General features: G+C 42.4%; 1 protein-coding gene across 2 annotated transcripts in view; it reads left to right on the forward strand.

The window, feature by feature from the left end:
* The window catches only part of DOCK1 (dedicator of cytokinesis 1), a 278,725-nt gene that overhangs the window by 181,863 nt on the left and 72,855 nt on the right, over positions 1-24,007 (forward strand). For both annotated transcript variants that reach the window (XM_017809240.1, XM_017809241.1), the window contains exons 30-32: positions 18,439-18,517; positions 18,956-19,056; positions 22,291-22,349. In XM_017809240.1, the coding sequence (XP_017664729.1) occupies positions 18,439-18,517; positions 18,956-19,056; positions 22,291-22,349 (239 nt within the window). The remainder of the gene's footprint in view (positions 1-18,438; positions 18,518-18,955; positions 19,057-22,290; positions 22,350-24,007) is intronic.

The following is a 24,007-nucleotide window of genomic DNA, read 5'->3' on the forward strand; positions in this document are numbered from 1 at the left end:
CTTCTTTCCCTGACTCATAAATTCCCTGGCTCTGGGAGTGCTGTCTGGATGGGGGGAATGCTGAGGATGCTGAGCTGGGGAAACTGGGTGTGGAGTCACCCAAAGTGCAGTTCATCCATCCAAGGCACGAATACCTGGCATGGGTTTTGATTATTTATATCTTAGTCAAGACAGGTCAGAGATTAAAATGAAGAAGGAAATTAAAGCCCGGATTTTGAAAAGAGCAAATGTAAGTTGGGCGCAATGTCTGACTCCACATGTCGTTGGAGGGGTGAAAAATGTGGTTATTCCTGGCTCTGTGATAGACAGCAAAGGTTGAGATGGGATGGGATGGGATGGGAAGGGATGGGATGGAATGGGAAGGGATGGGATGGGATGGGATGGGATGGGATGGGTCTTGCTGTGACACTCACAGAATCATGGAATGGTTTGGGTTGGACGGGACATTAAAGCCCATCTCATTCCATACCCTGCCATGGGCAGGGACACCTTCCACTAGCCCAGGTTGCTCCAAGTCCTGTCCAACCTGGCCTTGGACACTTCCAGGGATCGGGCAGCCACAGCTTCTCTGGCAACCTGTGCCAGGGCATCACCACCCTCACAGGGAAGAATTTCTTCTCACCACTCCTTGGATTCTCATTCCTTGGCACTGACCCTCGTGCCCTGAACGTTGTGAACCAGAGTAAATTTTTTGCTCTAAATGTTTATCTTATTTTAAACCAATTCACAAATACAGAAATAGGATGACCTAAGTGAATAATTTCATGTTTGGGCTGGGTTTTTTCTCTTTTATCAGTAACAGTGTAAATACTTCTCTTTTTTTTCCTGATGGAATTTCAGTGGGTTATGTTGATGTGAAAGAGCTTTAAAAAGTAGCACTAAGTTCCTCTGAAGGAGTTTAGAAAAAACCAAACAAGCAACAACTTGCTTATCTCTGCAAAGATTTATGTCTTTTTGTACTTGAACTCATATTCAGGAGTTTTGCTTGAGGATGGCCACGGAATCCAACAGAACTGCAGGAAAACTACTCAAGGAAGCATATTCTGCCATGCAAATTCAGTGGGTTAAGAAGGACATGATTTGTGAAGGTTTTGAATTTTAACCCATTTTTTTGAGTTCCTCAGTTCGTTTTGGAGTCTGAATTATAGCAAAGAAAAGAAAAGGGACAGATTTAATGTCAAAATTCAGGTGTTTCAGAACACCGGCGCAGGGAATTTATACTGCAGGTGTCAGGAGGGATGGCAGCAGTAAAGTCAAGAAAGCAGCTTCCATTTTAAATGGGATGCTGCTCATTTCTGGATGTGCTGAAGGCTCTGATAGACACAGGCTTCACAAAAAATGGGCATAAATTGTACAGACAGATGTTGCCTTTGGGCCCACGGGTGCTGGGAGGAGATGTACTCTGGCAGATGTTGAATAAAGGGTTTGTATCCTGCTTTGAGGACCCCCCAGGAGAATCAGAGGGGTTTTATTAATAGGTTTTTAATTGCTTCCCATCCTTGAGCACACAGGAGAGCAGTGGGAATGTGGTCATGCACCAAAGTGTCTCTGATGAGGTGTTGTGTCGTCAGATTGGCTGCTGCTAAATTGGGTGGTCTCAGAAAATTATGTGAAAATAAACACCAGGACAATATTTCCTGGCTTTATTGAGGCTCAGGGGGGACTTTCCCACTCTCTGCAACTCCCTGACAGGAGGGGGAAGCCGGGGGGGAGTCAGGCTCTGCTCCCGGGAAACAAGGGACAGGATGAGAGGAAACAGCCTCAAGCTGTGCCAGGGGAGGTTTAGATTGGATATTAGGGAAAATTCCTTCATAAAAAGGCTTGTCCAACATTGGAACAGGCTGCCCAGGGCAGTAGTGGAGTCCCCATCCCTGGAAGTGCTCAAAAAACATGTGGATGTGGCACTTGAGGATGTGGTTAGTGGTGAACGTGGTGGTGCTGATTGACACTTGGATTTGATGATCTTAAAGGTCTTTTCCAACCTTAACAAATTTCCTGGTTCTCTGATTAGTAAGGATGCAGTCTGGATTATTTTAATTTGCCTTAAAATTTTACTTTTCTTCAGTCTTTGAGCTGATTCCCAAGACTGGGAGGGATCCACGGTGTCAACTCCGACCTATTGTTTTTCTAAATCTTGTGCCAATATAAGGTGCAAGAAAATCAATTCCTTCCTTATCAGGAAACCAGTATGTGGTTTTCCATTTCCTATAAACATTAGTCTGAAATGTGCTAATGGCCTTTTTTTAAAAAGCATTTTATTATGATACCTAGTTCGGCATAGTAAAGGATTTATTTTTTATGTGCTGTTTGAAGTTACATATAAATTCAATCTCCCATTCACAGTCCACTTACTTAACTGAGTACTTAATTTAAAGATACTTTTGGCTTGAATTCAGTTAACTTAAAATTGTTTTTGAGATAGTTGCAGCACAAATATCAATGACAAACAGGCCTAATTTGATCTCATGTGCAAGAATATATATACATACATATATATATATATATATAGATATATATATAAAATGTTGGTTTTACATTTTAATCTGAAAAAACATGCACTGGATTTGTTTCTCAAACAACTGGGCATTGTGGGTAAATTAAACTTTCCCAACTTGTTCAGTTCTTTCTTTGCTGAAGGGCCTTTGTCAAAGATGCTTTGTTTGCCATAAAGGGAGATTCACAGTGACAGTTTTATATAACAACAATAATATTAATTTGAATTATTTTTGTAAGAATCTCAGAGCATCTGGGGGAGATCATCTGCATTATGTTGACCTTACAGATGTTCAAGTTGATTCATAGAGGAATGAAGTAATTTGCCTGTGCCCATGCAGGGAACAACCAGCAGTGAAGAATAGAATTCAGATCATAGATTATTTTCACATGAATGTTCTGCTCCATTTTAATAACCAGTGCATTTTCTCTATGAATATTAACCCATATGTCCAGCTGAGAGAGCCCAGTTCACATCTTGGGTGAAGAAGTTGAAAATTCATTCCAAGTTTTATGCCAAATCAAGGAAGGTCAATGTAATACTTAGTTTTATAGGGTGTAGGCAAACATCCCCCCTGAACAGGCCACAGGGTTATTTACTTTTGTGGAGTTTAAAGTTGATGGTCATAGAATTGTCACAGGATCACAGAATGGTTTGGGTTGAGAGGAATCTTAAAGACCATCTCATCCCACCCCCTGCCATGGGCAGGGACACCTTCCACTAGCCCAGGTTGCTCCAAGCCCCATCCAGCCTGGCCTTGGACACTTCCAGGGATGGGGCAGCCACAGCTTCTCTGGGCAACCTGTGCCAGGGCCTCCCCGCCCTCACAGGGAAGAATTTCTTCCCAATATCCCATCTCCCCCTGCCCTCTGGCAGTGGGAAGCCATTCCCCCTTGTCCTGTCCTTCCATCCCTTGTCCAAACCCCCTCTCCAGCTCTCCTGGAGCCCCTTTGAGCACTGAAAAGGGACTCACAAGTTCCCCCTGGAGCCTTCTCCTCTCTGAGCTGAACAGGGGTCCTTCCTGATCCCCATCTTGCTGCTGGAGGTTATCACTTCCAGAATATTGCTGCAAAAAAGCACCTTGTGTAAATATTCCCACTGGATTCAGGCAAAAAGAGCTGGGATGGTTTGTATGGTTTAAATTAACCAAGTTAACCCAGTGGCTTTTGACTGACACGGATGGTGAGTGCTCTGAGGAACCACTTTACTTTGAGCTCCAGAGCAGGAACAGGAAGAAGGTGAAGGTGTGGAGCCTTTTCTTTTTGCAGAACCTTCTTTAAGCCTTGTTCAGCTTTAAACTTAGAACATAAAGCCTTTGGAGTGTGGGTTGTAAATCCAAGGATAATAAACATCAGCCTCATCCAAACTTTCTGCAGAACTGGTGTTGCTCACAGTTGGGCTGGATGTACTTTGCCACATGAGAGCTGGGTAAGGATTGAGTTGTCAGCACAAAGGTTTATTTCACCTTTCTCCTATAAAAAGATGGATCAGGCAACGTGTGCTGCATTATCAGATTATCCCAAGAATTGGAGTGTTTTGCATGTAAAGCTTCAGTGGTGATAACATTGTGCCAAACGAGTAGGAACGAACAGATGCTGAGTAAATAATCCCATTTTGTTGTTATTTGTAATGAATTTGTTGATAGGAAACAACTTCTCTATCTGTTCCCATCCTGATAATTTGATAACCCATTTGTATTATTTAAGCTGTGTATTTTGTGAACACCAAGGCCGAGTCATTTGTAACAGGAGCAAGATGTAGGAACCACTCTCCTCAAGTGTTTTTTAAATTGCTTTGCTTGCAGCTACAGAGTTTGCTGGAAAGAATGATTTCTCATTCTGAAATTTCCGAGCCTCAGGAGTGGTCACAGAGCTGAGGAAGGGACAGCCTGGTGATTTAAGACTATTTAATGCCCCGCTTGTTGTGGAACAGAGCACTGGAGACCTTCCTGGTCTAGCAGAACATATCACTGCAGTTCCTTAATGCCCTAAACCAGCAAACTGATTTATCACCTATTAGGTCTTATTAGATCCCATTCAGTAGAAAAAATGAACTGCTGGAGCTGGATGGCAGAAAATTAATTTGAAATAAATGTGATACACTCAAGCTTCTTCAGTTCTTCTCTCCAAGTCCCCGTGGCTGGGAAGCTGGTTTTCCAGGTTGGACATGGTTTCTTGCAGAGAGGGATGCCATGCATGCAGGGACACAGGATGATGTAAAACTGGCCTGTTTGAGACAAGTGGAGCTTTCACGTGGTGACTTCACACATTTATAATGTAGATTTGTTAAAAAACATTTACAGTGCCCTCCTTACACATGTCCTTTGGTGCCTGGAGGGGCACAGGGGAGCAGCTGGCAGGGGGAGGGCACCTCTAAAGCTGTGTCAGGGAATCACATCATCTGGGGAGGGGGGCTCAAGAGTAGGGTTTTATTTCTTCCAATAGCATTTCTTTCCCAGGAGAAGCCGTGGGGAGCCACTGTAAACCTTTTCACACAGTTTCAGTTTATTATGAGTTTAAATCTGTTGTTTAAAACTGGAGTTGTTTCTGTGGGTGGTTGCCTGACACGTGGGGAACCTGTTGGAATGAGTCCGGAGGAGGCCACGGAGATGCTCCGAGGGCTGGAGCCCCTCTGCTCTGGAGCCAGGTTGGGAGAGCTGGGGGGATTCACCTGGAGAAGAGAAGCTCCAGGGAGACTTGAGAGACCCTTCCATAACCTAAAGGGGCTCCAGGAGAGCTGGAGAGGGAATTGGGACAAGGACCTGGAGTGACAGGACAAGGAGGAATGGCTTCCCAGTGCCACAGGGTGGGATTAGATGGGATATTGGGAAGGAATTGTTGGGTGTGAGGGTGGTGAGGCCCTGGCACAGGTTGTCCAAAGAAGCTGGATCCCTGGAAGTAGATGTCCAGGGAAATTACCAGAGATTTTATTCCTGTTGTGGAATCACCCATCCAGATTTTTGCTGTCCTCCATCCTCATTGTACCCCATGCAGGAATGAGGTTAGAAATTATATATGGAATCATGGAATTGTTTAGGTTGGAAATGTCCCCTAAAACCGTGGAGTCCAGCCCTTAACCCAGCAGTGCCAAGCCCATCCCTAACCGTGTCTCTGGATACCACTTGACTGAGTGCTGTTCCCATTGTAGTTGTCATTAATTTAGGCAAATCAAGGTGCTAAAATGTTCTTATGATTTCCAGCCCTGTCCCCATAAACGTGTTTTTAAGTAATTTTGAAAGAAACCAAGTGACACCCCAACTTCCTGTGCTGCACAAAGCAACTTCCCCAAAAAATCTGTGTTTACCATAACCTAAAGCTCCTTGGCAGAAGTGAATTTAAACAGCTGTGATCACCCAGTAATTACAGTTTGTCACAGACTAATATTTACTTCTTTGACTAATTTAAAACCCATTCGTTATCCTACGTCCAAATTAAGAACAAAGCCCCGTGTTGGTCCCTGGATGTGTAATTGCAATTAAGATGGTCTCTTGCAGAAATAATACATGTAGGGTTAATTTGGACCAAGAGTTGTTTCTAATTCTGCCTTTGTGTTTCTGTACAATTAAATTATCCTGCTGTGGCACAGAGAAAATCACACTTATTTGGAGCTGGGCTGGAACGTGGTGTTTTTAACGGAAGGGTTTTTAATGAGGCTGTGGAACGAGGGCTTGGAGCCTGGATTGTTGATGAAAATCACATTAGTGATGTTTGCTCATTCCACGAGAGGTGAGAGGCTCTGATCGGTGTTTGTGGCCCCAGTTGTGAGTGAACAACTTTCCTAGAGCAAATTAGATAATTTCTGATGGAAATGTCAACTCTTGAAGGGTTGAATCACAGGAGGTCTCTGCATAAGTCTCTGTTCCTCCCTTTTTTGTGGCATTTGGCTCTCAAACATCCCATGATTCTTTGGGAATAAAAATATCATTTTATCATGAATTACAAATTTGAGTGAATGTGCATAAAGGAACATATTTCCCATTGTAAGAACGTCATTTGAATGGTGTCATCACTCAGTACTCTCTCATGGATTGGACTAAATCACAGTTTTTGAGGCTCTTTTGCACCTTCATGTGCTGTGTGTAGGGCAGAGAAAGTGTCTAACTTTTAAGTATAAATAAAGTGAGAATTTCTCAATTCAGTGTAGCAAATTAAATATTCAGATGGATATAGATTAAAAAAAAATCATAAAAACTCTTTCACTGTTTTCTCCAGCAAGGGGGAGAGGCCATTCTTTCCAGAGAAAAAGGAGAAGACTTAAAATATTGGGGAAAGATCTTAATCTCACTTTTAGTGTCTTTTGGGTATCAGTTTTCAGGGATCGGGGTTTGGGTGTTGCTGACATTACAGCTGAAATTATGTAAAATCTGGACAACCTGTATATGCCATTCTGCCTTTAATTTCTCTCCTTGCATATGGAAAAAATCCAGAAAAACGTGCTTTTTACCTTATATAAACCTTAGTTGAACCCTCCAGTTGAGCAGTGCTGGCCTACAGAGCTCCTGGCTGTTGCCAGGCTTTTTCCATAATATCTGCTGCAAATGGACTTGAAAATCCTGGCAGGTCTGATCTGTGTGAGCATCAATATCCATTGGAAAAGCAGATTTTTTCTTGCCCTTCATGAGTCATTGCAGTGCCAGTGGAATGAGATGGTTTTAAGGTCCCTCCCAACCCAACCCATCCTGTGATTCCCTGAAATCGGGTTCTCTGCAATTCCTTTTATGAAATACTTTAATTCCATTCCGTCTGTTAATCCCGAGGAAGCTCTTTAAGCTACTGAATTATGCTAAGGATAAAAGAACTTTACAGAAAATTACATGGCTTTTGAAATACAAACAGTACTTTAGAGCACCACAAGACTAAAATTCCATTTCTGACGGCTGAGTTTGTGAGACAGAACAACAACCTGCAGGGGCTGCTCTAAAGAATCCTCACCTTGCCAAGGCAGAGCCATATCACAACTTGCTTTAATGTGAACACAGCAATAAGTGCATCTCTAAAACTGTGTAAGGTCTGTTTACTTGCAGTTTGAAAATCACACTTATTTGGGAAGTTCCTGACTCCAGCACACGGGAACTCCATCGATCCCGCAGTGCAGACGGGGCAGTGCAGTGCCAGGGAAGTTAATTTGGTCATAGGAATGTGGTTCTGAGCCTCACGAGGACAAGCCAGCCACTCCCCTCCCAAAAATCAATGCCACTGGACTGATTTCCCTGCACTGGATCAAAGAAGAGTTGGGCAAAAGGCCCACATAACATTTATGCACCATTTATGCTCTTTTTATGTTCTCCCCTGGCCTGAATTGCACAGTTTGGCTACCTCTAAATGGATAATTTATAATGCCAATGGCACTGAAAGCCAGCAGCTTCTCTTGGAGCAGACTGTAATTATTTTATGGGCTCATATAAGCAAAAAAACTAAGTGGGGAAAAATTCAGACCAGCCCCAATAGGAGATTTTCTTACCCAGAAAAAAACTTCCTAAACCAAATGTTCATGGTGACTTTTTTCAACCAGTGCTTGTGTACAGAGTAACAGCTAAAGCTGTCCTCATCTTATACAGCATAATGTCATAGAACCATAAAATTATTTGGGATGGAAGGTACCTTAAAGCCCATCCAGCCCTGGTCAGAGACACCTTCCACTAGCCCAGGTTGCTCCAAGCCCCATCCAACCTGGCCTTGGACACTTCCAGGGATCCAGGGGCAGCCACAGCTTCTCTGGGCAACCTGTGCCAGGGCCTCCCCACCCTCACAGGGAAGGATTTATATCCGCAATTATATTTTGTGTCTTACTTCACACCAAGACAATTTAGCACCACCTTTGTCCCACTGACACACTTGGCTGTTTTTTATGACCCCAGTTGCATTTGCCTCTTAGGCTTTGACTTCACGGGGCAGAAACTAATCCCAACTGTAAAAATTCCTAGGAGGATTGGAATGTCTGAGCCAGCCCTGGATCCTGCCTGGCCTTGAGCCCATCCCAAGGCTGCACTGCAGCCCCCCTGCACAAGAGCCCCTTGGTGTGGGGCAGGTGATCCCTGTTTAAATGCATCTGTTTGCAGCATTGGGAATGTCCCTCTGCTGCCCTTCAGTCCTGCTAGAACAGAAATCAGCAACATTCTTGATGTTACAGTGTTGTTATCTGCCCTGCAAGCCTGATTTTTGTGCTGTATCATCTCTGTTTCCATGCACAATCCCTCGTTTGTGGGATGATTTAACCCTTTCCCCATGAACCAAAAATCCCGCTGATAACCACGGAGCGGACGGGCATCGTGCTGGGAGGATTTGAGCTACTGGCAGGTATTGAAGCATCATATTGAAGCATTTATTCCACTCCTGTCTCATTTCTACAAACAGGAGGCTGAAGGAGAAATGGGAAGAACAGCAAAGCAGTGATCTTGTCCGAAGGTTAATGGCTGGGTGAGGGGAGTGAGAGGCTGTGCAGAAGGAGAGCGACGTTCCCGTCTCGCCTCACTCCCTCCCTCACACACCCCACTGCCTCCTTAAAGTGGTTTGTGTCACTTTAATATCTGAGAGCCACACTTTGGATCAAACACAGGCTTACCTAAAGCTCCAGCAAGACTTTTTTACTTTACCAGCATTAGTGTTCCCTTCACAAAGCTGTCAGCCACGTAAGCACCCGTGGAACAGCAAAGCAGAGCAGCTGCTGAGGTTTAGCCTGCTCATTTCTTACAAGAAATCACTTTTCAGCCTCTTCCCAGGGAGAACACACTGCCTGTGTCTGTCTGCTGGGAAGATGGATCCCAGTTTTGTGGAAGTTCTGCTCTGTGTCCGTGATTCCTTGTAGTTAGAAAATAAGGTGTAGGACTAGAAGCCAAATTCTGCTCCCATGGAAACTTTCTGCCATCAGGCATCACAGTGAAGTTCACATTTTGGGTGATGGACAGAGAGAAGGGACCTCTGAGCACACCTGATTGGTGACCCCAGCACTTAAGAAGTGCTAAAGAAACCTTTGGACATCTTCTTCATCTGCAGATCACTTTCCTTTTCCTCATTAGTATTCTTTGGCGGAATTGGATAAATTAAATCCTGCAGGAAAAAATTGAGATTCTTTTCTAAGCAACCTCATGATGTTTGTTTAGCCAGGTGCAATTGTCTTGCAGTTGATTGCAAGATTGATGAAAATGCCAAAGAACCTGAAATGTAGCAGATCAATTCTATTGATTTATCCATAATTAGCTAAAGTAGCCTTAATCACCTCTAGGTATCCATGGAAATGGGGAAGGTGCAGCGGGCAGTGCCCTCAGCACAAAGCAGGGGAGGTTCCTGTGCTGCAAACTGTGAGACAGTCAAATGTTTGACAACCTTTTGCCAAATTCAGTCAGAACTTTGGTGCATGGCAAGAAAATTTATCTGTGACATCCTTTCCCATCCTTTCCTTTAATTAATTCTCTTGTAATTATTCCTCTTTCCAGACTGAATATTTCTGTGAAAAGCAGTGCAATAGGAAAAAATCATCTTCAGCTTTATTGATTTTTACCTCTGCAAAAACTGGCTGAATTCCCGCATGAGAGCAAGTGAAAACAAGAACTAAGATGACAAGTCAGGTCATGAGGCCCTGGCACAGGTTGCCCAGAAAAGCTGTGGCTGCCCCATCCCTGGAAGTGTCCAAGGCCAGGTTGGACAGGGCTTGGAGCAACCTGGGCTAGTGGAAGGTGTCCCTGCCCATGGCAGGGGGTGGAATGGGATGAGCTTTAAGGTCCCTTCCAACCCAAACCATTCTGTAATTCCATGATATTTCCAGAGGGGAAGGAGGTGGTGTCTGTTCATTTCAAAGATTTTTGTATTTTATTAAGCACTTCACTCTAATGAAAACTGCTTGTTTAATGTCTTACCTGATGGCAGAGGTTCATCCCAGCAGTACTGCAACAAATTCCATGTTTTAAATCGCAAAATCTCGTGCAAGTTTGTGCCAACTACCATAATAGAAACAATCTCTTTGAATTCAGTGAGTCTTCTTCCTTTAGAATATTAACTTTTGGGTAGTGCAACAGTAATGCTGTCCACTTGCAATAGATGCTATTTTCCCAGCATTGTAGTCCTAGCTAAAAACTCCTAAATTAAATTGTCTTCCAGCATTTCCATTAGAAAACACTATTTCTGGGCTTTTATTGCTCTGCCATAAAATTCTTTAGGTGGTAAAATTTAGTGCAGAAGGTTCTATCCATGGCTGGGGCTATATCTTAGCTAAAATTTCAGGAGACAGAATTTACTGGGGCTTTTGAAAAAGGGTGTAGAAGTCTAAAGCTGCTTTTTTCTTGAATCTGAAGTCATCCAGAAACCACAGCATAGACCCCAGAGGAGAGCAAGGGTTCAGGTTCAAGGAGGTCTCCATCTCCAGAACTCTTCTGGATACAGCCCTGAGCAACTGCTTCAGAGGCACCTTCCACCCTCAACCTATTTTTTTGTTAAAATAACCCATTGTGCCTCTTACCCAGCCCTGATTATTGGTAGTCAGCCCACAAGTTTGTCCTTCAGCATTTTGTAACTCACAGTTATTTTTCATTCATCTGTCCCCATTGTTTCAGAGGACAGCCAGCCCAGAATATAAATGAGGGAAGAGCTATCAGTGATTATAGATAATATGCTAAAGCTGTTTCTGAAATATTTATTAGAAAATAGGTTAATAAAGTGACATGGAGCACCTGTGCTGGTGTGGAGTCCACATTATGAGAAGATTATGCTAATGGGAGTATTTAGTAGCAAGTCTTCTTTGGGATTACTCAGTGTTATTATCATCCTCAGCCCAGGAATTGGAATTCAAAAGGCAGCAAATGATCAAGGATTTAGTTTCTTCTTTTTTTTTTTTTATTTAAAGTTTTGCCTGCTCTTTAGCCTGCTGAATTAGAGGATGTTGCAAGGAGTCTTTTAAGCACTTTTTAAATGTTTTTCAAAGGAGAGAAAGGAGGAGACTGGAGAAAGGTGTGTAAATATAAAGAAGTGTAAAATGGAATTGATTGAAAGCTTCATTTGGGATGGGCAGTTGTGAGATCTGGAGGTGGGATGAGGAGCAGCTGAGGGCACTTGGTCTGTCCAGTTGGAGAAGAGGAGACTGAGGGGAGACCTCACTGCAGTTACAACTTCCTCAGGAGGGGCAGGCACTGAGCTCTGCTCTGTGGGGACCAGGGACAGGACCCAGGGAATGGTCTCAAGTTGTGTCAGGGCAGGTTTAGGTTGGATATCAGGGAAAGGTTCTTTCCCCAGAGGGTGGTTGGGCACTGAACAGGCTCCCCAGGGCAGTGGGCACAGCACCAAGGCTGCCAGAGCTCAAGGAGTGTTTGGATGATGCTCTCAGGGACAGGGTGTGACTCTTGGGGATGGTCCTGTGCAGGGCTAAGAGTCGGACTCGATGATCCTGGTGGGTCTCTCCCAACTCAGCACATTCTGTGATTCTGTGAGTGAACAGTATTACATCGGCAGTAAATGAAAAAAAAGAAAATTTGGGAAAGGAGAAAAGTGTGGGGAGGTGCAAGGATACCTTCAGACTTGCTTGTTTTAATGATTTTGACTTTCTGTGTGAGACACTGCTGAGGCCCCTCAGATCCTTGGGACAATTCTGGACCCCTCAGGACAAGACAGGTATTGAGAGGCTGGAGCGTGGCCAGGGAAGGGAACAGAGCTGAGGAAGGGTCTGGAGCACCAGGAGCAGCTGAGGGAGCTGGGGGGGCTCAGCCTGGAGAAGAGGAGGCTCAGGGGGGACCTTCTGGCTCTGCAACTCCCTGACAGGATGGGGGGGAGCTCGGGGGGACTCGGGCTCTACTCCCAGGGAACAAGGGAAAACGACCTCACTTTGCACCAGGGAAGGTTTAGGCTGGATGTTGGGGGAAAATTCTGGGTTTAATTTATACATGTTTAATTCCTATTGTTGTTTAAAACTGAATTGCTTTGCAGGGCTGGCGCTGCAGGAGCATGTGAAGGTATTTGAGGTGATGCTGCTCAAGGAAGGCTTTGCTGTGCTATTCATGCCTTACTGAGCATTTGTTCAGGTTTGGGTTTTGCACTGGGATTTCAAGGTCTAGGTCTGCTGTTTCACACACAGCCTGACAAGATAAGAGAGGTCTGTCTCATCCAAGCACACTAAATTTGTCTCCCAGAGAAGCAAAAGCTCAGGCATGGAAAGCATGATGATGTGCAGGAAGGCTGATGAGCTGTAATAAAGCATTCATTATCCTTCCATCTAAATTAACTGAAATGACATCATAATAGTGCCTTTTAGAACTTCACTCCAAATTCCCTCTCTTTTATTGAATTATCAGCTAAACCAAAATTATTCTAAGCTGTATCTCTGTATTCTTGTTTAGATAATTATTCTGTCATTAGGGAAGTCATTTGTCCCTTCTTTTTCCCTCTTTTTTGATGTTTGCTTAAGGAAAAATGCTGGGGAGGACATTCCTAGTTTCTGTTGTTTCATATATTCTTGTCATAAATATTTTGCATAAATACTTACAGTGTAAATGCAAGTCCCTGGCTAATTGAACAAACTAAGTAATGTAAAAGAATGGCATAGACTGTAAAAATATTTCTACTTTTGGAATATCTGTCTAGATTATTTCTCCAGAACAGTCATTTTTAGAGCAGTTTGATCTGTGTGTGTTACCTGATGTGGGGTGTCCTGCATCCATATTTCTTCATCTCCTTTAACTCTTGCAAATATTTTTTAAACAATGTGAGAAGCTGAGGGAAAGAAAATGGGGCACAGAATATTTTTAAACATGAGCAAATCAGGGCACTTGACTAATTAGGAGAGAGAATGGTGGGATAAAAAATGACTGTACCTGAGAGAGGAAAAAGAATGAGTTGTTTGGCACAGTGACTCCTGTTACATTTATAAATCGAATCCCTTTGTCCCTTCTTCATTTACAATTGCCATTGGAAGTCAGGATTTGATGTATGTTCCCAACCTCCTGGAGTCAGTGAGGTTGTTTGTAGGAAAAAAAGGACCTTTTGGAAAACTACAGCATCAAACCATTAATTGTTACACTATTTGGTGGAGCAATCTCTGAATCCACAAACCAATTAACCACCTGAGGGCCCAGTGGAAGGGAATAATCATCAGTAACAGGAAAAATACCCACAAGCCAGCGGTTGCAGTTGAAGCTGGTCCGTGGAGCAGCAGCATATTATTGGGTGTATTGACTCTGGACTGAGAGCCTTAAATGAGGGGAAATTACTGAAGAAATTACTGCCCAAGGCAGGACGAGGGGAATGTACCCAACCAGGTCACAGATATTTGCTTAATCGGGCTTTGGGGTTTGTTTTTTTGAGAATTTCTGCCCTTTATAACGTGTATTTCCTAATGTCCAACCTCTGCCATGGTTTCTTCCTCTCCTGTCCTCTCTCACCTGAGCTGTCCCCATATTTTTGTGTCGTTCTCGAGGGGTGATGACTTCAACTGAACAGTATTCCAGCCAAAGCCTTTCCAGGGCCAAGGAGATGGGAAGAAATAGTTCCTGTCTCAGAGTGGACCCTCATCCTAATGAGCCCTGACCGAGCTTTTTGGGACAAGATGGCACTTGGAGTTCTGTTTTGCTGCCCAGCAGCTGAACATTCCACTTCTGCAGCCTTTCCCTGTGTGTCTGCAATTCCTTCTTCCTGCTGGATCATGGAGAACTGCAAAACAGCTGGAGAGGGACTTTGGAAAAGGAGTGACAGGACAAGGGGGAATGACTTCCTACTGCCAGAGGGCAGGGTTAGGTTGGATATTAGGAAGGAATTCTTGGCTGTGAGGGTGGTGAGGCCCTGGCCCAGGTTGCCCAGAGAAGCTGTGGCTGCCCTATCCCTGGAAATGTCCAAGGCCAGGTTGGATGAGGCTTGGAGCAACCTGGGCTAGTGGAAGGTGTCCCTGCCCGTGGCAGGGGGGTGGAACAAGATGGACTTTAAGGTGCTTTCCAACCCAAAGCAGTCTAGGATTCTATGGAAGCTCTAAACGCAGAATAAGAGGACAATCCCGATCTGAAAGGACCAAACTACAGGAGAAGAGGCAGCAGAAAGCTGTGGATGCACTTGGGAGTCATCCCCATCCTCACTGGTCCCCTGGGGCTCAGCACACACAAACCTTGTGTGTCCAGGACGTTAGTTTGGTTGTTTGGTACATTCTTATGCCCTTTAGCAGTGGTCATTCTTCCTCCCACATATCCTGAAGTGACTTCCTTCCCTAATCATATTCCTTCTATTCCACTCACATCATAGGAAATGTTAATTTCCTTCTTTTAATTGATTTGATAAAGTCTTTTGTCTAACAAATCTTTTCCAATACCTTAGAAATAGGTTTTGTTGTGTTACATGGCAGCAGAGAACATTGTGTTTGCTTCCAGTCTCTGAACTTCTCTCTTTTCCAAGGTTTAACTTCTGTGGCTCTTCCTGACACAGATAATGTATTCTTTTGTTAATTGAAGCTGAATTTCAAGAAAAGCACTTCTTTTTATTCACATGCAACTGGAAACTAATCTTCATTATTAATTACAGCAAGATAAGGGAAGGCACTGAGGGTGATGCTCCATCTGAGTGTAGGGGAGAGTTTTGATCACTTGTGTGTTGGCCCAGTGATGTCCAAGTCCACCTTTCATCCTCGAGTGTGTTCCAGCAGACAACTTCTTTATTCTTCAGTACAGAACTTTGCATTGTTTAATTCTGCCTATTTCGAAGAGCCACATTTCCCTACGTTATTTCAGATTTTCTGACTTTGACAGTGAAGTTGCTGAAAATTGGCAGTACCTGCTTTGGAGGCAGATTAAAGTAACATCTGGGATGAGAAATAAAATATTTCTGCTTCCTCTTTCAAATTTTGTTTGGGCATAAGCCTGAACTGTTTTTCTGCATGGAAAGGGCTGTGCAGGCCTGGCACAGCTGCCCAGGGCACTGGTGGAATCCCCATCCCTGGAGGGATTTAAAATCCACGGGTTAGTGGTGGCCTTGGCAGTGCTGGGGAACAGTTGAACTACGTCTTGGGTCTTTTCCAACCTAAATCATCCCATAATTCTGTGCTCTTACTTTTTCCCTCTAGCCCTGTGTCCATTGTTATTTCTTCTTGTTCTTCTTCCCCAAGTCGCAGCTCGTTCTTGGGATGCTGCTTGAATCCTCCAGGTGTCCAACCTTCTCAGCTGACACCTCTCCTCACTGTTGTGTGGGTCTGTAGGAGAGGACAAGGTGGGCAGGGGGCACAGAGTGGTATCAGTGACCTCAGTCTGGTAGAAAACTGCATTTATCTAAATCCAGCTTTCCCTGTTGGCCCCATAAGAGCAAAGCTTCACCCCAAGGTGAAGGGGGAGTGCTGTAATGGAACCTCTCTGCTCTTGTTGTCCCAACATGCTCTGTAACTTGCTGCTTCTCATTGCCAGGATTTTATCACAGACTCTTTCTTTTCCTGTGGCAGTCACAGAACAGTCTGAGTTGGAAGGGGCAGTTCTTTCAGTACTGGTTGAAATAGGCAAAAAATCTTCCTTGACTGACATTTGATTTGCAAATGAAGATATACTGCAATAATAGTAATAGTAGTAATAATAATAATAGTAATAATAATATTGTTCTGTTGACTTTCACTGGGACTTCTTCACTGACCTATGTTACAAAGTGTTTTATCCAGGAACAGAAAGACTCAGTGTATAATCAAATCAAATCAAAATCAAATTGGAGGTTGAATAAATAATTCAAAAATCAACACTTAAATCTCTGCATCTCGTCTTTGGATGTTCTTTTGTGGAATTTTGGAGGAGTACCTGCCGTCCTAATGCCATCTGGGGACAAGGGCAGCACGTGGGCTGGGATGGAATGGAGTTGTTTAATTCCAATTCCACTTGTGTGCTCTGGTCCTTCTCCAGTTGCAATGTACAGTAGAATCTGCATTATTTGTTCTTTATTGGTATCCACTAGAATGAATATAAGGGGAAAATGAGTTACAATTTAAAGAAAAACAATGGTATATAAAGTAATGAGATCGTGCCAAAGCTTAATTAGATGGATTAGATTGAATACATCACAGTGATGTCTTGAGGCAGCAGAATTAAGTTGTAGGCACAGTCCTTCCTGAGTTGGAACCAGTTTCATATCCATGAGGAAAGGAGACTTGGATGGCCCTTCCCACCACATTAAACTGCTAATTCTTCTGGGAAGATTTATGAATCTCATTGTATTATCAGACTTCAAAAGCACAAACCAAACCAGGGGATAAGTCAACGTATCAAACTGGTGGTTGTCTGATTACACAGATAACTGGGGTTTCAATCTTGGTACGTGCTACAGCTCAGTAATTGAATCATAGATCTCAAATACATATATTTTAGATCAGTGCAGAGTGTTATTGTGTTTGCTGCATTCAGCTCATTTATAAAACCTCTTAATGAAGTTGTTGCCACTGACAAAGATGCTGAATAACGGGCTGAAGTGCTGGTCCTGAAATACATCCTTGTGTGTGCTGGGTGCAAGGGCAAAGATGTTTCTGCCATCTTATCTTATCTATAAAGGGAAATATTATAAAATATACCGACATATATGTATGTATTTAATTTTATATATATATATTTGTTAATATTTTATAAATACTTTCATATTTTAAATTCTTCTGTATTTTCTTTTCTAAATTTAAGTTTTATTTTCACTCTTCACTCTTATGCTACTCTGGGGGTGATCTGACTTTATACTACAGATACATCCCAATGACATCAAAATTTTTCCTTTATTAATTTACTTAAATACATAAATAAATAACCTCTCTGAGGATCCCAATGCCTTACTCTGTCAATTTATATAAATATATACATAAATGATCTCTTGGCAAAATGTTGCCTATATATAAATATATACTAAATAATCTCTTGGTAACATAGTGCCCAGATATAAAGATATATAAATAATCTCTTGGCAAGATGTTGCCCGTGTGTTTTCTGGAGGCTTCATTTCTCTTGGGTTACCAGAGTTTTAGCTAATTATTAATTATTTTTAGGAGAGATCACTAGGTATCTTAAATTCAGTAAAAGATCTTTCCAGCTGCCTTTTATAGTCTGTTTTAAATAATTCTGGTATTTATTTGTCAGCCTGTAGGAAGATTAAGTTTGTTATTTGAATTCAGCAGTGAAATCTCTTTTTAAAATTGCTGTTGGGGTGGGGGAGAAAAACTACTTCATGTCGTGAGAGGTCTTCATGTTGTTGGGACTTTGAGGAGACATAAATCTCCACCACAGCTTCCCAGAAGACAGACTCATTTGTCTGGGCATCAGCTGGCACTTGCAAAGCATTAATTCCAAGTTTTCAGGAGGACTCTAATGTTTGTTTTGAAAATGGAGATCAGGCAACCAAAGAATAATATGTTTATTTTTCAGCACCATGAATATGTAGTGACCTACTTCTACTGTGCCATTTGGTTTTCTCTTTACAGCTTGTCAGGCCAACTCCTGTTGCAATTTAAGAAGTATTTTAGAGACTCAATAAGTACAGAGGGTACTAAATTAGCATTTTGGAAGTAGAGCAGTGAACAGTGTTTTGAAGATTGTCCTTCAGCAGCATTTCTGTTGTGCGATGAGTAAAATATTTTCTGCCTCGTGTTTAAAAATGTGTTTTGTTTCACCTGCAAGTTAAAATACAACCAGTTGCAGGTCTAGTTTAAGTGCAACACTGAAATGTTGTAACTTTAAAAATATGTATATTTTTCCTAATAAACTGAATTTTTAATACTCTCTTGATTATCGTGCGATATTTTAAAGACAAGTGATATCATCCCAAACATTCCACGTGTTGCTACATATGGTAATTTACTTGATTAATTTGGAGAACCTCTGCACAGAATTCTGTGTGGTGAGATCACACTGCTTTTCCAATAACAGCCTCAAATTTCACTTTCCAGACAGACTCAGAGTTTTGTCTAATTGGGATGCCAGGTATACAAAGGTACCCCAGAAAAGTGTGTAATTATGTCATTTTCTCTTGATCTTTCAGAGTCTTCCTGAGAGCAATTAATCAATATGCAGATATGCTCAACAAAAAATTCCTTGATCAAGCCAACTTTGAGTTACAGGTAAGGAAAAACCCACCAGTGTCTTGGGGACTGATGTGAATGTCATAAATTTCTGCCCTAAACGTGTAATTTTGATGATTTCATGTGTTGTCCCGACCACTTATCCCAGTTAAGCTGTTTCAGGTATTTGTAATCCATTCTTTTGAGTCTTGTCATGCAATCCCAGAATCACAGGATGGCTTGGGCTGGAATTTTACTTGACTCATCAAAACACAATGAATTAGGATTTGCAGATGGGAGATATTTCATGGAAACACAAAGACAACGAGGAGATGTGTTAAGAATTTATCAAGAAGCACCATCTCCACGGTGTCTGTTATTTTCTCCTTTAAATATTTATGTGCATAATTTAGAGACTTTTAAGTTGTTTTGTAGGTGTGCAGGAAAACATTTCAGAGAATTAATGATACCTGTTCTTGTCATTTTGGGGGCTTTCAGCTTTGGAACAACTACTTCCACCTGGCTGTGGCTTTTCTCACACAAGAATCTTTACAGCTGGAGAATTTTTCAAGTGCTAAAAGAGCAAAAATCCTTAACAAGTAAGTCCTGTTCGTTATCTAAATCAGGGGCAAGAACTCAAGGTCTATTGATATAATTTTAGTCTAATTTCTTAGCTAAATCTATTCAAATTGAGATGCAATCATGGTGTAATGAAAGGTTGGTTTTAAAAACATGAATCAAGTATTGCATGTGTTTCTACCCTCGAATCAAGATCTAAATTACATGATTCATTACTGATGAAGACAGTATTTTATGCTGCAGTATGTTCATAAAGTCAAGACTTTCCAGAAGTATTAACATATTATAAAACTGCATTTTTAAATCACTTTAGCTTCGTCCTTATTCTAATCTCATTTTACGTGGGCTCTTTATTGCTTAATCCCTGACGGCCTTTTCAAGGGAATTTTTGTAACTACAGCCAGTTTCAGTGTGATATCCCTGAAGAATGGCTTTGGATAACTGCAGCCTTGTCTGCTTCCCTGGTTAAAAGGGATTACATTGCCTGGCTCCACACAGGGAGCCTGAACTACCCCATTGCTATTCAGAATCCCACAGCAAAGGAAAGCTGTCAAAGGGAAAAAAAACAACCTGGAAATCAGGCTGGAGCATGAATATTTTGTTCAATCAGAGGATGATTAAGGGCGGAAAAGATGTCTAAGATCAAGTCCAGCCATTAACCAAGGCCACCACTCACCCATGTCCCCAGGTGCCACATCCACATGGATTTTAAATCCCTCCAGGGACGGGGACTCTACCACTTCCCAAGGCAGCCTGTCCCAGTGCCTGACCACCCTTTGAGTGAAGAAATTTTCCCTAATATCCAACCTAAACCTTGGCTGGTGCAACTTGAGGCTGTTTCCCTCTGTCCTATCAGTATTTCCCCCTGACTTTCTGTGGGGTTCCACAGTAGTGACCTTATCATTCCTTAGCTAAACACCAAGCAGAGAAAAGCCACTTAGGTGATTTCAGACAAAGGTGTGGATTCTTTTTCTGTGTCATAATATTTGGAAAGAGCAGCTGTAAAAGCAGAGTGTTCCCATAGTCAGGTCACAGGTACTGCACAAAAATGGGGAATTTCAAAGCTCTGATTCCCTGAGCAAGTGCAGCTCAGGCTCCTTGTGTGTACATTTATATTAGATGTCTAGAGAGAGAGAGAAGATGCATTTTTATCACTGCACCTTCTAAATTCCAGCCTTTCTGTATATTATTATGATAAGAGAAATCACAGTGACAATAGGGACAGTTCATCACTGCTACAGTGACTTGAATTTAAAGGCTTTTTGCTTTCACTGTGTGAAAGGCTTTGACCGGAAAATTCAGGGAAAGCTCCACATCCCATCCCTTTTTTTGGCAGCTGAGTTTTGCCCTGTAAACTCAACCACTCCATCATGAGTTCTGAGGTGCTTCCTTTGGAAGCTGTGCTTTACCTGAGCCTTGAAAGAGAATTTTTAAGCTCTTTATCTTCTGATACACCTTCTGTGACTCTTGGGCCTTCCTTGATGAAACAGGAATATTTACAAGTTCAGTGGAAAAGTGGTGTCAAGCAGAGCTCAGGTTTTTGGGCTTGTGCTGTAAGTATCATAAATAACTTTAGAGTTACACGTTTGCAGAAAGAAATTGAGATGGTGTTGTAGAGCCAGGTAAATTTATTTTAATTTAATTTAATTTTATGTAGAATCTCCTTGCCCTCTCCACCCAGCACTGGTGTGCACCTACATGAGGATTTTAGTTCAGAGCTGACCTGAACAAAGAGCCCACTGCTGAGCTGTAAGTGGGCTGGAAATTCCTGTCAAATATGTTTGTGGACTGATAATCCCTCTTTGTCAGGATGGGAACGTTAAGCAGAAATCTCCTTTGAGTGATTTTTGTATTAAGCAGAGCAGTATTTCTTGTTGAAGAAATTCAAGAAATCAACAGACATTTCTCACTGCTGATAGAAGTAAATAGATTAAGTTGTTTGAAGTGGTTACTTAATGAAGTTTGCTAAATTGTAAATCTTTGTTTATAATGAATTTACAAAGTGTTATTTTCAGTGTAATCATGTTTTGGAGACAGGAATCAAGACTATAAATTCTTCGAGATGCAATAAATGTGTGGTCTGGAGGCTCTGACTTTCATTGCTGTGTGAAGCCACTACCAGTTCTGTGCCAAAAGGGGTAGAATTAATCAGTTAATTCAATATCACGCTCACCCATCTTTTTAAGTATATATTTCAATTAATATGCCAAATATTTAATAATTAAAATTTAATTATTGTAATTTGTGTGTTTTGCTAAACATTCCATTTATGCATTAGATAATAACAGATTCTTAATGATGCAGAAGATTCTCTTTAATCCACATTAATGACAGGGTGTCTCACTGTTATCCCACAGAAATCCTACAAGTTGCCAGATATTACAGTTTTGCTCATCTTGTTATTTAAGTAATGATCTTTAACTTACAAATATTCCATGTAGCAAATACGTTCTTGGAGCTCATTCTGGTTCATTACTGAAGGCAATGGGATGTTTTTCATTCGTTGAGCTTTCCTGGTATTAATGTGGAGAGGGAGTGGAATATAAAAATATCCCTGGTTGGAGATGTGAGGTGTTGGTGGCACCAGCTTTGGAGCAGAGTTAGCAGGGATGCTGGTGGATGGGCTCTGCCTGGGACCATGGAATCATGGAATTGGTGAGTCCAAGGTCATCGACTCCAGTCGTTCCCCAGCACTGCCAAGGCCACCACTAACCCACATCCCCAGGTGCCACATCCACATGGCTTTTAAATCCCCCCAGGGACAGGGACTCCATCCCTGCCCTGGGCAGCTGTGCCAGGGCTGGACAACCCTTTCCAGGAAGAAATTTTCCCTAATATGCAATGTAAATGATTACAGTTAATCTCTGTAAGCATCCCTGTGTCCCCAGGGAAGGACAGGTAGTGTGAACATGTTTCAGAGAGGTTTTGCCCAGATGTTCTCCCCTTGAGAAATATTGCTACAGAAGTGGGATTTGAGGGTCTTTTGAGGAGAGCAGGAAACCCAGTTTGAGGAACAGAAGGTGCTGATGGGTCACCAAGGCTTCCAGCCTCTGTCTCTTCCCTTTTCCAAGGGGTTCTCCAAAGTTTGATGTTTGCAGGTGGCCAGGTAATCTCAGGAGTGTGGGTTCAATTTGAGAACCTCTTCTGTAATTTCCCATGTTTCTGAATGCTGATCAGATTTTGAAATTGGATTTACCTGCCTAAAAGTATTAGATTTATTTTATTTTAATGGTGCTCTTGTTTTCCTCTTTCAGGTATGGTGATATGAGAAGGCAGATTGGGTTTGAAATCAGGGACATGTGGTATAATCTGGGTAAGTAGCCTGAGCACCTGTAACATCTTGCTTTTCCCTCAGTGTTCCTATAAACCAAGGACTGTTCCTGGAAACATCCAAGGCCAGGTTGGATGGGGCTTGGAGCAGCCTGGTCTAGTGGAAGGTGTCCCTGCCCATGGCAGGCATTGGAATGAGATGATATTTAATGTCCCTTCCAACCCAAACCATTCTATGAAATGAACTTGGTTTCTCTTGAAATAATGATAGACTTCCAGAAGGCTTTTAAAAAGCAGGTGATTTAATAAATAAATCTGCATATTTAAGTCACCATTTAACGTCGTTACTATTTATGTATCTTCCGTTTTTTCATGGTATTCAACCTCTTGCTAAATACAAAAAGAAATATTATAGTGATACCTCTTGAATGATTTTTTCCCCCCTTAAAAATATCCATGTACATATATATGTCTACACATAAATGCACACTTGCTTGTGGATGTAGTAAGTGGGAGTGTAGCAAAATGTGTCCAAGGGTTATCAGTAACTTAGCCTGGAAATTCAGCTTAAAGTCTGATTTGCAGTCTTGTTTGGCTGCATCAGATTGACTCAGGGAAGAATGGGAGCTTGGACCTCTCTGGAGCTCGTAGGTAAATTCAGCATCTCTGCCTTTCTCCAGCCTGGGCTGCTCTGTGGGTATAATTTAACTATATAGGATTGAATTTCCTGAGAAACTGAGTATTTACTGTGACCTGAGTGTACTCATCTGCCAGATTTCATTTTCCTGAGCTTAGCAGCACAGACACTTCAGCTCTTCTGAGTTTTATCAAAACTTCCTTAAATTATCAGAAATAAATGCATTTGCCACTTCACTTCTATCTCTGGCTGAGCTGTTGTTGCTGAGAGTTGAAAAAACCCAACATCTCTAAGAGAAGGGAGTGCCAAGGGTTCATAAGTATTTGATATCACAGAATTTGCATCCTATCTGCTGGAATGATGAGAAAAGGCTTCTGAGAGCAGCTGAGTTCACTTTTTATTAGAAGCATCTTTCGTGAATTAAGTGTCTGGAGAAGAGATTAAAGCTTAGTGTACAACTGATATGGGACTTGACAGACAGGTAATAAAATCAGTGTCGTGCCTGATGCTGCATATCCAGCACAGGATCCTGGCAGTCTCTTTGCTAGTAATTAGCCAAACCTTTCCCTGTTCCAGGCCCACAGTCCTGTATTCATAGAATCATGGATTTGTTAAGGTTGGAGAAGACCATCGAGTCCAGCCATCCCCCAGCACTGCCAAGGCCACCACTAAGCCCTGTCCCCAAGTGCCACATCTACATGGCTTTGAAATCTCTCCTGGGATGGGGACTCCACCACTGCCCTGGGCTGGACAACCCTTTTGGTGCAGAAATTTTCCTTGATATCCAACCTAAACCTCCCCTGGCACAACTTGAGGCCATTTCCTCTCCTCCTGTCCCTTGTTCCCTGGGAGCAGAGACCAACTTCTTCCCCCAGCTCCCCCCTCCTGTCAGGGAGTTGCAGAGCCAGAAGGTCCCCCCTGAGCCTTCTTTTCTCCAGGCTGAGCCCCCCCAGCTCCCTCAGCCATCTTTTATCCTGACTAATTTCTTTTGCCTCTTTAGATTCTTAAACTTTTCCCAGACTTTACTGGACTGAAAGTAGGAATTTTGATGTGGGGTTTTCCAT

Source organism: Lepidothrix coronata, unplaced genomic scaffold (genome assembly GCF_001604755.1).
Source record: "Lepidothrix coronata isolate B3197 unplaced genomic scaffold, Lepidothrix_coronata-1.0 Scaffold25, whole genome shotgun sequence".
Taxonomy (NCBI): domain Eukaryota; kingdom Metazoa; phylum Chordata; class Aves; order Passeriformes; family Pipridae; genus Lepidothrix; species Lepidothrix coronata.